General features: G+C 31.0%; 1 protein-coding gene across 2 annotated transcripts; it reads left to right on the forward strand.

Moving 5' to 3' along the window:
* Positions 1-5340: 5340 nt before the first annotated feature.
* Positions 5341-12740, forward strand: LOC125870497 (probable ethylene response sensor 1). 2 transcript variants are annotated; one of them, XM_049550940.1, is made up of 7 exons: positions 5341-5654; positions 5744-5846; positions 8237-9161; positions 10874-11242; positions 11352-11618; positions 12029-12156; positions 12340-12740. In XM_049550940.1, exons 3-7 carry the CDS (start codon positions 8259-8261, stop codon positions 12578-12580), a joined length of 1908 nt encoding a protein of 635 aa, XP_049406897.1. In that variant the 5' UTR covers positions 5341-5654; positions 5744-5846; positions 8237-8258; the 3' UTR covers positions 12581-12740. The 2 variants fall into 2 exon arrangements, with proteins under 2 accessions (XP_049406897.1, XP_049406895.1); XM_049550938.1 differs by having other exon boundaries at positions 5350-5654; positions 5744-5854.
* The last annotated feature ends 615 nt before the right edge of the window (positions 12741-13355 follow it).

A 13355-nucleotide genomic window follows, 5' to 3' on the forward strand; every position in this document is an offset into this window, starting at 1 on the left:
TCATTGATTTCTTTCCTAGGACAGGGACCCCATTACATTTTACAACTGTGTTTGCCATGGAGAAATATTTTTTCTAATTTTAAAAATTTAGTTAAAAATTTTGAAATAATATTTTCTCTGAGAAATTAAGTTCTTTAAATATGAGAAAATAATTTTTATAGTGAAAAATAGAAAAAACAAATTTTATAAATGACTTTTCATATTAATAGTGTTTTTCCCACTCTATTCATGTTTGTATTGAAGCTTCGGTTAAATTCGTTTCGTGTAATATAAAGCCTATTTAGGGATGATGCTCTCAACAAAAAAAAATTATACTCAAAGCTCAAATTGGAGTCATCTAATCAAAGGATAAAGTAACCCATTTTGATAGTTTTGACAGTTAGTTCATGCACCTCTTGCATTACAATTTATATCTAGTTGATCAACCTTTACACTCCAGTATTTTAATTTATTTCTTGTGATCATTTTGTTTGGCATACTTTTCTATTATGTTATAATAGTTATGTTTTTTATTTAATTATTTTTTATGTTTTGATATGTGATGGAATTCCTTTTTTAAGCCCCAACTCCTCCACCCCCACCCCACGACCAAAAAAAAAAGAGTGAATAATATTTTTGATCCCTTCGGTATAGGAAATTTTTAATTTTAGTCTTCTAATATATGATTAAATATATTTAATCTTTAATTATTTCAAACGTGCCCTTTTAATTCCTTTGCTTAAGATATTCACAATTTTTCTAGAGTTATTAATTGTTCGAACTTGCTAAATTTTGTTTGTTACTTCGTATTTAAGGGCAATATACTTCTAACAACAATAACATTAAGTGTATTTACTCTTATTTTTAGGAAGTATAGAAGTTATTTCTATAGATCCCTAACTCAAGAAAAACGTTATTCAAAATAAGTTTGAAAAATACAAGATTAAAAAATTATGACGAAAAATATATATTGAATAATAAGATAATAATAATAATAATAATAATAAAGAAATATAGTAATATATTTCTAAAAATACATCAAATACAACATATTTAAACACGCCTTTTAAGTAATTGGGTTTGTTGTATCGTAAAAATGAAAATCCAAATGTTTAATAAGATGCAGAAGAATTATGATATGTATAATCTTTTTTTTTAAAAAAAATAATAAATAAATCTATTTTTAACTTTTTTTTATACTTACTACAATCATTTCTCACACTTCTTCACGATAGTATTCATACATCTTGTTTCTCAATACCCTTATTTGAATGAATTAAAACTATTAAATCATATATCAGTAAAATTAGAATCGAAAATCAATCAAAAGTTAAGCGATTAAAATTGACTAAGAAAATTAATAATAAAAAATAACGTCTAATCTGTCTTATTCTATAAACAAAAAAAAAAGTCTTAGGAAGGAAATGGACCCCCTTCAACCCCTAAAAAAAGAAAAAAGAATTCCAATGAATTCCAAATCTAGGCAAGGGGAGTTGTATGTAATATTAGGATTCTAACCAACTGCCAACCTTATATTAACGTTATTAAAGGATATGATGTAGTAGATGAGATATTTTTTTTAATCAAAACTTTCGAATTTTAACTCTGAATACATAAAGTTTTTGGTAGAAAACATTTTTATATGAATAGGTTCCAACAAGATATAAATCTAAATTAATCAGATTTAAATATAAATACTAACTCGTGCATACCACTTCTATTTTCAGTAAGATGCTCTGACACAGCTTTGATTAGATCAATCCTTTTTTATAATTGTATTTTTACCTAAAAGAATAATTGAAAAAAAAAAAGATTTCTAACGCGTGGCTAAATTTTTAAAAAAAATCATCGCAAAATTACAGTAGGCATAATCCTTTTAACTTGGACTATATTCCTTAATAGCTATATTTTTTCACGAGTATTTTCATTAAGAAGTTCAAAAAATAAAAATTTTAGTGATTTAAATTTAAATTTTGAATTTCATCACCACTAACTTTATATTTAAAATTTTTTAGAATACCTTTTATGTATCCATATAATTTTTTGTTGAGGTTAACCCCTCTCGTTACACTCTAGGTTCGTTCCTGATCACCTTTTAACATTTTCATTAGGAACACAATTTATTAATAATAGAGTTATAAAGAAGATGATTGTTGTAAATCATTTTTATTTTCCTAGAAGAGAGGTTCCTGTTTAACACTAATGGTAATTTTACCATGAGTATTATTGTTAGCATTACTAAGCTGACCATATAACATGGAATTTCATTGAGTTTAGCTAAAAAGGGGATTAGTTCCTGTTTTAAATTAAATTAGCTGTATCCAGAATAGAAGCAAATAGGTTTAATATCAAAGCAAATTGAATTAATCTTGTTAGGGGCCTTAAGTCATCAAATTTAACTGAAAGACTTATTAATTAAGTTTATATCCCTAGAATTAAACAGAATTAATAATATAATTGGCTTATGTGGTTGTGAATTGGCCATTATTGTTGAACCACAAATTAACATGGATAATGATATTTTGAATTATGTATGGATAAATATGCTAAGAAAAGCGAAAGAATGACGATTAAAATTAATTTGATTGGATTTTTTTTTTTTGGAACTTCATGATAACGGCTGTTACAATCTCTATCATAGTTTTTACCTTTCGAGAAAGCATTATGTGGTAAACACTTTATTACCTATCATATTATATTAAAATTACGTGTAAAGAACTAAATTAGTCAATGAATTAAATTATCAAAAAATTAATTTAACTAGTTGATATTTATAATTCTAACATAAAAAGTCAAATAAAATTTAATGAAGAACTTTGAAATTAAACTAAGGAATGCAATTATAATTTTTTAGTGAAATAATCTACAATTTATTATAGTAGAATTTAGTTCATTCCTATTGAGAACTAATGTCACAATTGAAATCCTCGCTAATTAAATATTATGATCCCTACTGTGGTAGAATAAAAAGAACAAATGAAATTTATTTGATTGTTTCTTAGTGAAAAAGGAGGATCGTTGGTTCGAAAAATGGTTTAAATCCTAAAACTTGCAAATGAGATTTTATTTCATTAAGGATTAAAGAAAATAGAGAAATTTACCTACACGAATTTTAGATATTTTTGTATTTGATTTAAATAGGAGAAAACTGTGGAACAAGAGAATGATCGTGTGGACGATTTTTCTTCATCACTTCAAGAGATGAATATCAATTAAAATCTACGATTATATGTCATCGATCGTGATATTCATGATTATTAGCTTTTGTTGCGTCTCTCCATATGTTTGTGTTCTATAAAGTTTGCATAAAAGAGAGTGTTTAATCTTAAATCGTAAATAATTTCACATTCAATTAATATCAAATTGCATCCATGTAATACAATCAAAATGCTTAAGTCTCTAAATGAAGAGTTTTTTAACTTGAATTTTCTACTAAAATCCCGATAAAAATGGTAAGTTTAATCAGTTAATTAATATTCATTTTTCAAATTAAAAACATTAAACAATATAGTGGTAAGTAACCCACCATACACCTTAAAACTGTGGGCTGGGAATGAGAAAATGAGGTAGCTTAGAAAATGTATTTGGTGTTTTGGAGTTGTAATTTTTCTAATCTCGGTTATAGCAATAGAATAGATGTCAATAACATGTTAGATTATTCAAGTAGAAATGATACATGTTCAAAGGTTCAAAGCTTAGAAGAAACTGTAGAACCATCGGAGAAACCAATGTGATGATGAAGTTGAAGACAATACAATACATTTAGAATCAATTACGCATAAGAAAACACTTAGGGTCTGTTTGGAAAGCCACCTGGTAATTGGAATTGGTGTAATTACTAGGGTAGTAATTACCAGCCTAGTAATTACACTGTCTAGTAATTACACTGACCTGTTTGGTTGCTACAGTGTAATTACACTGTAATTACACATGTCCTGTTTGGATGTCACAATGTAATTACACATGTTCTGTTTGGATGTACAATTGCAATCATAAATTATAATAAAATTTTAAAATAAAAATTAATTATTTAAAATTTATACTAGACAAATAAGAAACTTTATAAATGACATTAAATTAAATATTTAAGATATGTATTCTTTTTTGAAAATATAATAATTAATAAACATATTTTCTGTAACTAATATTATGAAAAAAAATAATTGATTTATATTTTTTCAAATTAATATATTTCAATTGAATTGATCGTAACAACTAAAAGTATGAAGTTTCTACAAATATCGTGAAATGCATGTTTGATAAAAAGAAATAATATATAAAAAAAATGTCATAAATTATTAAATGTTTGACAAAAATATAATTTATCAACTCTAATTAAAAAATGACGTGCAATGTAGATTAAGTATTACTAAAACAAATGAAACTGAAAATATAACATAAGTTATAAATTCAAAACAATTTTTTTAACATAATACTCTTATAACAAATTTCAATATAGCAATAAATATGATTTAGTTTTATTTTTTCTTAATAAAGAAAACGTAAGTCTATAACTTATTTAACAATAAATTCTATTTTAATTTAAAAATTAGAATATAATAAAATTATGCTAATGAGAAAATAAGCATGGCATAAAGAAATAGATAATACGAAAAAATTACATAGAATTACGTAAAGTAAGGTTGAAAATAAGAAGAAAATGAAATATAATAATATAAAATATAAAATAAACTTTTACAAATTTTTAGAATAATAAAATTAAAAAAAGAACTTAGAATAATAGAAGTAAAAAAAATTAAAACAAAAAAATTAAAGTAGAAATAAAAAAAAAGAAATTAAAAAGTAATCAGGTGGTAATTACATGGTAATTACACCATGTAATTACCAGCAATTCACAGCCTCTGGCTGTGAATTGTAGAGTGTAATTACCCTCTGCCAATTACACCAATTACCTGCTGACCAAATAATTACCTGTCCTTCCAAACAGGACAAGACAGTGTAATTACACCAATTACACCAAATCCAATTACCAGGGTGTCCTTCCAAACAGGCCCTTGAACTTTTCACTATTTTTTGGTATTATTCAAAAAGACAACACTGAAACATTTGGATGTAATAAGAAAAGTCAGAGATGAACCTTAACTAGGTTTAAATTTTTAACACAAAAAATAAAATAGTAGAATCATATTTTATTAAATTGTTTGAAATATTTTTGTCATTTCAAAAGGTTATTAATTAATAATATTAATATGATCATATATTTATATACATTATTTTATTATCATATCGGAATTGAAAAAAATAATATTACCTTAGTGTGCTTATTAGTTGAATAATATTAATCAATTGAGCTACTAACATTCTCGGATCATAGATATAAGCACCAGCTAAAAGAAAATGGTTAACACACGTATGAAGTGCTTCACTGTAGCAGCGTGATTCCGGTGAGGAGTTTAAGGCTTTTTTTTTCCTCTTAATTACTTCCCTCCACTTTACTTCACTTTTAGTTGGGGGAGCTTTTCTCGATAATCGCCTAATTTCTATAAATTAAAATCAGTATATCATCGAAGAACACAACGAAAATCCGATGGGAACAAGCAAAATGACAGTTCAAATTCATGAAAATGATAAAACGAAGTTACATGGAGAAGTAGTTCAGTGAAGTAGTAGAAACTGAGATCGCATTCTCCATCTCCATTTTTCACATCTAAACAGTAATCTCTTTCTCAGATTTGTACTTTTTTTTTAGTTTCTCGTTGTTTTCTCCGCTTGAATTGATACTGATCTGATTTTCATGTTTTAGGTCGTGCAAAAAAATGAAAATTTGCTGCGAGACAGGTATGTGTCGCAGCAGGAAATAGCATCTTAAAGGAAGGAAGGAAACTCGAAGTTGCTGAAATTTTTTGGTAATAAGGTGCTATGCCTGAAGTATTTAAGCTTCCGTTAGGCTATAGATTTTTGAAGTTGAAACTTAAAAAATTTGAGTTTTTGGAGTTGTGATTTATGGAATTTGAAGTTGTGTTTAGGTATGGATTTTAATTGGAAAAAAATTTGAAGTTTTGTGAGTATAAGTCCCCAAAAAATTGAATTTTTTTGAAGATTAGATTTTCAAAATTTGATCAAATTTTATGGGCAAACAGATATATGAAGATAAAATTTTAAATCTATGTTTCTCTATGGTGTAACTTTTTTTTTTTGTTTAATGGAATTTGATATTGAACTGTAGATTGTAGCTTCATTTTCGATGTTCAAGGGTTTTTCAATTAAAATAAAAGGAGTGAATTTGATTCTACTATGGTTTTGCTATTTGTGCATAAATTCCTTCCAAATTTCTATTTTGATTGGGGAGAAGGATATGTGCCTGTCTATTACTTAGAGGAAAATGAAATTTAGTGTGAATTTGTATTGGCATGGATCCATAACGTTTTAGATGCATAATCTTGTAGTTTCATGGAGGTTGAAAAACCAGAGTTACCATTTTTAATAGATTAATCATCAGAAAACAAACAGGTATACTTTTTCGAAAGTTCAGGAGATAAAAAGATCTTATAGTTTTTTTTTCTTCTTTTCTTGCCTTGTTTTTTTTCCAGCTTGGTAGTTGAGATGTTTAACAATGGAAATGAATGTGAATAATACCATAATTATGTAGGAGCAGTCCCTCTGGAGAAATCCTATAATAGAGCAAACATCAAAAATAGCTTGGAGTTGGAGAAATGCTCTACTTGATTTCTTGTTATTCATTCTTCTGTAATTCCTTCCATACTACTATGAAAGCTTGGATATTGTAGACAGAGAATTCAAATAAACTATTCCTTCCGTCGGAAGATCAAGAAATTGCTACTCCCTCCGTTTCATTATACTTGGCACAAAATGGATTTTTCTTTTTACTAGTCCATTTTAGCAAACCAAGAGAATTTTATTGTTTTCTTTCCATACTACCCTTAGTACTCTCTCTAGTCCATATTAAGTGAATTTTTAGGGGTAATTGTTCAAAGTTCAACATAATTGTTTGAACTTTTTTCCATATTTGCCCTTCTCTTTAATGAGGTTCTTAGCTATACTTTATATTTTCTAGGATATAAATTGCACTACTTACAAAGTTGTATTTACGATTTCACTTTGAATCATAAATATAACTTTGTAAGTAGTGCAATTTATCTCCTAGAAAATGTAAATATAGCTAAGAACCTCATTAAAGGAAAGGACAAATATAGAAAAAAGTTTAAACAATTATCTTGAACTTTGTATAATTCACTTATTTTGAACTACGAAAAAAATCCCAAATATGTCACTTAATATGGACTAGAGAGAGTACCACCTTATGAATTTCATTTTCTCAATCTATATTTGAAATTGAAAAGTGAATTAAGAGATGAGATTTCATGGATTTGATGTTGAAGACTGCTGAAATAGTTCACTACTTTGATGTTGAAGACTCTGTTGATGCTGTAGAAATTTTCTGGTTGAATTTTGAGGTTTACTATTGTGCTGAAATTTTCAATTTAGAAGTTTGGCTCCAATAGTACAAACTTTTCCTCATGAAACTAATGTCAATCGCTTCAATACAAAACCAAAAGTTTGATGTCAAGCAATGTAAAAATTTTACGTCGGGATTTCAAATTGCTTGCTTAACTTCTACAAGTAATTATCATAATCAAATCACAAACCCTTTTGAGTAATGACTCTTTCTACTTTTAAGAATAGTTTGGGAATAAGCAAAAGGGCAATAGTGGAAAGTAGACTTTGAATTATGTCCTTGAATGTTTTTCTTAAGGGGTGAGCCAAATCCAAAAATTTCGCTTATTATGGACTAGAGGAAGTATTAAATAACCACATATTGTAGTAGTAGTCAAATTTAGAGTTTCAACGTCATTAATAAGGTTAGTATAAATACACCCCTATAAAAGCTTTCTTAAGTGTTGTGCCTAATCAGCATGGGTCAAGTAAAATGAAACAGAGGACATATTATTTTAGAATAACTGTGACAGCGTAGGAAGCTTCTAAATCTTTCCTTAAACTGCTAACGAGTGGTAATATTAAAAACACAGATCAGTCTTTTGGTTGCAATGATCAGGAAACTTGTATAACCGTAAAAGCAATAACTAACAAATGTCTGTCCACCGCTAATGTTTATTAATGTCTCTTCATTCATTATTTTTTCCCTCGAACTGTGATAAGCAAATGGGTGCACTGCACGACAAAGATGTCGTGGACAATGGTGTATGCATTTTTTGTCGTAGCTTTATTGTGTGTTTTACTATTTCTGAGGAACCATTCCTCATTCTGTCTTTTTCAGATTCTTTGGACGAAACGAGATAATGGAATCCTGTGATTGCATTGAGGCTTTACTGCCAACTGGTGACCTGCTGGTTAAATACCAATACCTCTCAGATTTCTTCATTGCTGTAGCCTACTTTTCCATCCCATTGGAGCTTATTTATTTTGTCCACAAATCTGCATGCTTCCCATACAGATGGGTTCTCATGCAATTTGGCGCTTTTATTGTTCTCTGTGGAGCAACTCACTTCATTAGCTTGTGGACATTCTTTATGCACTCTAAGACGGTTGCTGTGGTTATGACCATATCAAAAATGTTAACAGCTGCTGTGTCCTGTATCACAGCTTTGATGCTTGTTCACATTATTCCTGATTTGCTAAGTGTTAAAACGCGAGAGTTGTTCTTGAAAACTCGAGCTGAAGAGCTTGACAAGGAAATGGGCCTAATAATAAGACAAGAAGAAACTGGCAGACATGTCAGGATGCTGACTCATGAGATAAGAAGCACACTGGACAGACACACAATCTTGAAGACTACTCTTGTGGAGCTAGGTAGGACCTTAGACCTGGCAGAATGTGCTTTGTGGATGCCATGCCAAGGAGGCCTGACTTTGCAACTTTCCCATAATTTGAACAATCTAATACCTCTGGGATCTACTGTGCCAATTAATCTTCCTATTATCAATGAGATTTTTAGTAGCCCTGAAGCAATACAGATTCCACATACGAATCCCTTGGCAAGGATGAGGAATACTGTTGGTAGATATATTCCACCAGAAGTAGTTGCTGTTCGTGTACCTCTTTTACACCTCTCAAGTTTTACTAATGACTGGGCTGAATTGTCTACTAGAAGTTATGCGGTAATGGTTCTGGTTCTCCCAATGAATGGCTTAAGAAAGTGGCGTGAACATGAGTTAGAACTTGTGCAAGTTGTCGCAGATCAGGTTTTAATTGCTAACTTTATCTTATTACTCACTGGTTAATATGGCGAGTTTCTAGGCAGGTCAGTGATGTGTAGAAAGTTCAGTATGGTCTAAAAAAGATGTTTTTCATGCATTAGTTTTTAGCAAATGAAAGTTGTCTTTCTTTTTTTTGGAATCAAGACAAATGACCACATAAAATGGGAAATGATGAAGGTCTTGCACAATTACTTTATTTTACTCCTAAAGTGTTGTACTTTATTCACCGGAGCATCTATTTCCACTTTTGATACACTTCTCCGCACTATCTCTAATGTATTCACTTGCTTAGGCTATATTATCCTCGTCTTAATGGGTGTTATGAACTTATAATGCTAGATGCACAATGTCGGTAACTATTACTTTCCAATGAGAGCACATGGACTTTGTGTCGCTTCTTGATAAGCTGCGTGATTTTCTCCTTTCCAATTCTTTGTCCAGAATCTTTTTGGTAAGGTTATGCCCTATGTTACTTGGACTCTAGTGTCAATATCTGATATAGGTACGGATCTAGAAGTCAAATTCTTCATTATATAAATTTTAGGATTCAGGGGTATTGATACGGGTGCTGCGATATGGTCAATAATTGTATATCACGACATATTAAATATAAATTTTGATTAATTAAAGTTATTGAACTAGGAATGACAAAATTTAATTCTTTATAAACACCCAATATAGTCGTAAGATGTCTCGTTTAATAGCAAATTCATACGTGATATAACCATATATATGACAAACCCAAAAATCAAACCAAATACCCAATCAATCTATACACCTCAGTCGTAGATGTAGTCAAAGCACCCAAAGTTAGTTTGCCAACTCCTGTGTCAATCCCACACCCACGCCAACAGGGTTTGGTAGGGATTTAAAGAGTCTATGCAACATAGATATTTCAATTAAATTCTAATTTTGGAAGCCTTATTATGACTTGAAACTCCTTGCTGAAGCAGCCATTGAATGAATAGGTAATGCATACCGTGAACATGCATTCCACCGTCCAATTTATTGATAATTTACCAATAAGAAGTTTCTTCAGTAGTACCCCCAAATAAATGTTTAAGGTGTGGATAGTGTTGCCTGTAAATAAATCATTAAAGATAGTCACATAATATTGCCATGGTTTTTGCTAGAGAGAGATGAGAAGGAGAAAGAAGACAGAACTAATAGATAAGTGATATGAGAGATGAGTTTCCATTCTTTTACTTACCTCTTTTTAATTTACTTGGAACTGAAAGAAACAGTGGAGCATAGAGTTTCAACCTAAGAATGATTATTTCTGTTTGTAATCATCATGGGCAATTTTGTCTACAGATAAATGCATTAATTGCAGTGTGAGTAAGGATGTTTAGGTGCGTTAATAGCCGCTCTCTTTGGTCAATTGGATTCTACTTCATTATTAAATTTATGCTGGTTCTTTGTCCAATCTTTGCCCTTGCTTTCTGCCTTGCGCTCTGAAGATACTTTGTATTAGCAACCCTAACAGAACAAGGCTGCTATATGTTGTTTACTCCATAACACAAATTAGAACTTGTCCATATCAGTTTTGAATTAGAATTCTGTCATTTTAAGTGCAATCCTGTAATTGTAATAGAACAAGGCTGCTATATGTCATTATCTGAAGAACAGAAATTAGAACTTCTGCATTTGATTTCTTCTTAGCATTGTCATTTTAAGTAAGTGCAATTGCTTATCAGGTTGCTGTCGCTCTTTCACATGCTGCAATTTTAGAAGATTCCATGCGAGCCCATGATCAGCTCATGGAACAGAATATTGCTTTGGATGTAGCTCGACAAGAAGCAGAGATGGCCATCCGTGCACGTAACGACTTCCTTGCTGTAATGAACCATGAAATGAGAACGCCTATGCATGCAGTTATTGCTCTGTGCTCTCTGCTTTTAGAAACAGACTTAACTCCAGAGCAGAGGGTTATGATCGAGACCATATTGAAGAGTAGCAATCTTCTTGCAACACTGATTAATGATGTTCTAGATCTTTCTAGACTTGAAGATGGTATTCTTGAACTCGAAAATGGAACATTCAATCTTCATGGAATCTTAAGAGAGGTATATGACGACAAACCTATTACCTATGCATATCTAGCATACACTGGTAACATGTAAATTTTCTCTAGTAAATAGGTAGCATGAATTCATTTTTTACATTGATTTGCAGGCCGTTAATTTGATAAAGCCAATTGCATCTTTGAAGAAATTATCTATAACTCTTGCTTTGGCTCTGGATTTACCTATTCTTGCTGTGGGTGATGCAAAACGTCTTATCCAAATTCTCTTAAATGTGGCGGGAAATGCTGTGAAGTTCACTAAAGAAGGTCATATCTCAATTGAGGCTTCAGTTGCCAAACCAGAGTATGCGAGAGATTGTCATCCTCCTGAAATGTTCCCTATGCCAAGTGATGGCCAGTTTTATTTGCGCGTCCAGGTTGAGCATTTCTATCCTCTTATCATGGCTTAATGGTTGTACCATGTTTCTTGATGAAATGAGTTTGCATACAAATGCATGCAGTTCTAAGAGCTGTTTGTTGGCTCGTCCAGGGAAAAAGTGTGTTATTTGTTCCAAAGCTAGCAAAGAATCAGGATACAAGTTGAAACCCTCTTTGGTTGCTAAATATTTCTATAAATGTGAAGATATATGTTCTTCCTCTTCCCTTCGGATTGTCCATGTCTTGCAGGACAGAATCTCCTTTTGGTTTCAGTTACTTTTATTGTTGTGGGAGGTTTACTTTGCAGTTCTGGATTTTGTTTATTTTGTCTCGAGTAGAATATCATTCAGAAAAAGAGATCTATATCATTCACTTGACAATTAATCCTGTTCGGATTATGTTCTTGTAGGTTAGAGATACTGGGTGTGGCATTAGTCCACAAGATATACCACTAGTATTCACCAAATTTGCAGAGGCACGACCTACGTCAAATCGAAGTACTGGAGGGGAAGGTCTGGGACTCGCCATTTGCAGACGGTATGTTTCAAATTGTAAATTTGGGATCATCATTCCTAGTGTCCATATTATAAAGGCTTCTATAAGACATCCTCTGTTTACCCTCATTTATCTCTTTGGTACAGTGCCTTATTTGTATATTGCTTTGTGTGCATTAGTTTTCATTATTTGTACTCATTTGACAATTGAAACGGATGGATGCAGATTTATTCAACTTATGAAAGGTAACATTTGGATTGAAAGTGAGGGCTCTGGAAAGGGAACCACTGTCACGTTTGTAGTGAAACTCGGAATCTGCAACCATCCAAATGCATTGCCTCTGCTACCTGTGCCTCCCAGAGGTAGGTTGAACAAAGGTAGCGATGATCTGTTCAGGTATAGACAGTTCCGTGGAGATGATGGTGGGATATCTGTGAACGCTCAACGCTATCAAAGAAGTCTGTAAATGACAAAGTGACTAGTGAATTTGACATTTCTTCACTGTTTTGTTCGCTCCAATGACAGTTTCTTGTAACTAACTTAATTCAATGCTCGTAAAGAGAGTATTGAAACTTCCAGCATCGCGAAAATGTAACTATCGAATTTATACATCGAGCTTCAGACAACAATATGTTAGGCCTACAATGCTCTAAGGAGCACTACTGGAGTCCGCTTAGTAGGCTGGCTGGCTCTTTTTGTGAATTAATGTGTCTTGCCTACTAAAAAAGTTCATAATATCATATGATTTGAAAACATTTTGAAATAATTGTCTTTAAATCACGATGAATATTAACTTATTTAATTGATCATCGTGTATTTACTAGCAAAAAAAATGGATTTAAAGCACTGCAAATATTGAAATAGACTACTCTGAGTAGGGCTGTTCACGGGTTGGTTTGGGTCGGTTATTGGTCAAAACCAAAACTAAACCAACTTAATCGGTTTTAAAATTATCAAAACTAAACCAAACTAAATATAATATGCATTTATCGGTTTGGTTGTTTTCCGTTTTGGTTTGGTTTGGTTCGGTTCGGTTATTAACCGTACATAAAAATAAAAGAAACAATTTATTCAAAACGTAAAAAAAGTGGCAACAATCCATTCAAACAAAAAAATAGTTAGAATAACTAGCATTACAGAACTTTGGATCATTGAATTTACTGAATAAAACTTCAAAATTCACTATTTTGGCATAGAAGGAAGAGACAATGACATTTTCAGTCTCACAATGAATTTTCATA

This window comes from Solanum stenotomum, chromosome 7, assembly GCF_019186545.1.
Source record: "Solanum stenotomum isolate F172 chromosome 7, ASM1918654v1, whole genome shotgun sequence".
NCBI lineage: Eukaryota > Viridiplantae > Streptophyta > Magnoliopsida > Solanales > Solanaceae > Solanum > Solanum stenotomum.

Coding starts and splice junctions, on each gene's coding strand:
- LOC125870497 (XM_049550940.1), top strand. CDS start 8,259: ATGGAATCCTGTGATTGCATTGAGGCTTTACTGCCAACTGGTGACCTG. Junction 11,619..12,028: donor AGTTTTATTTGCGCGTCCAG/GTTGAGCATTTC, acceptor ATGTTCTTGTAG/GTTAGAGATACTGGGTGTGG. Junction 12,157..12,339: donor GGACTCGCCATTTGCAGACG/GTATGTTTCAAA, acceptor GGATGGATGCAG/ATTTATTCAACTTATGAAAG.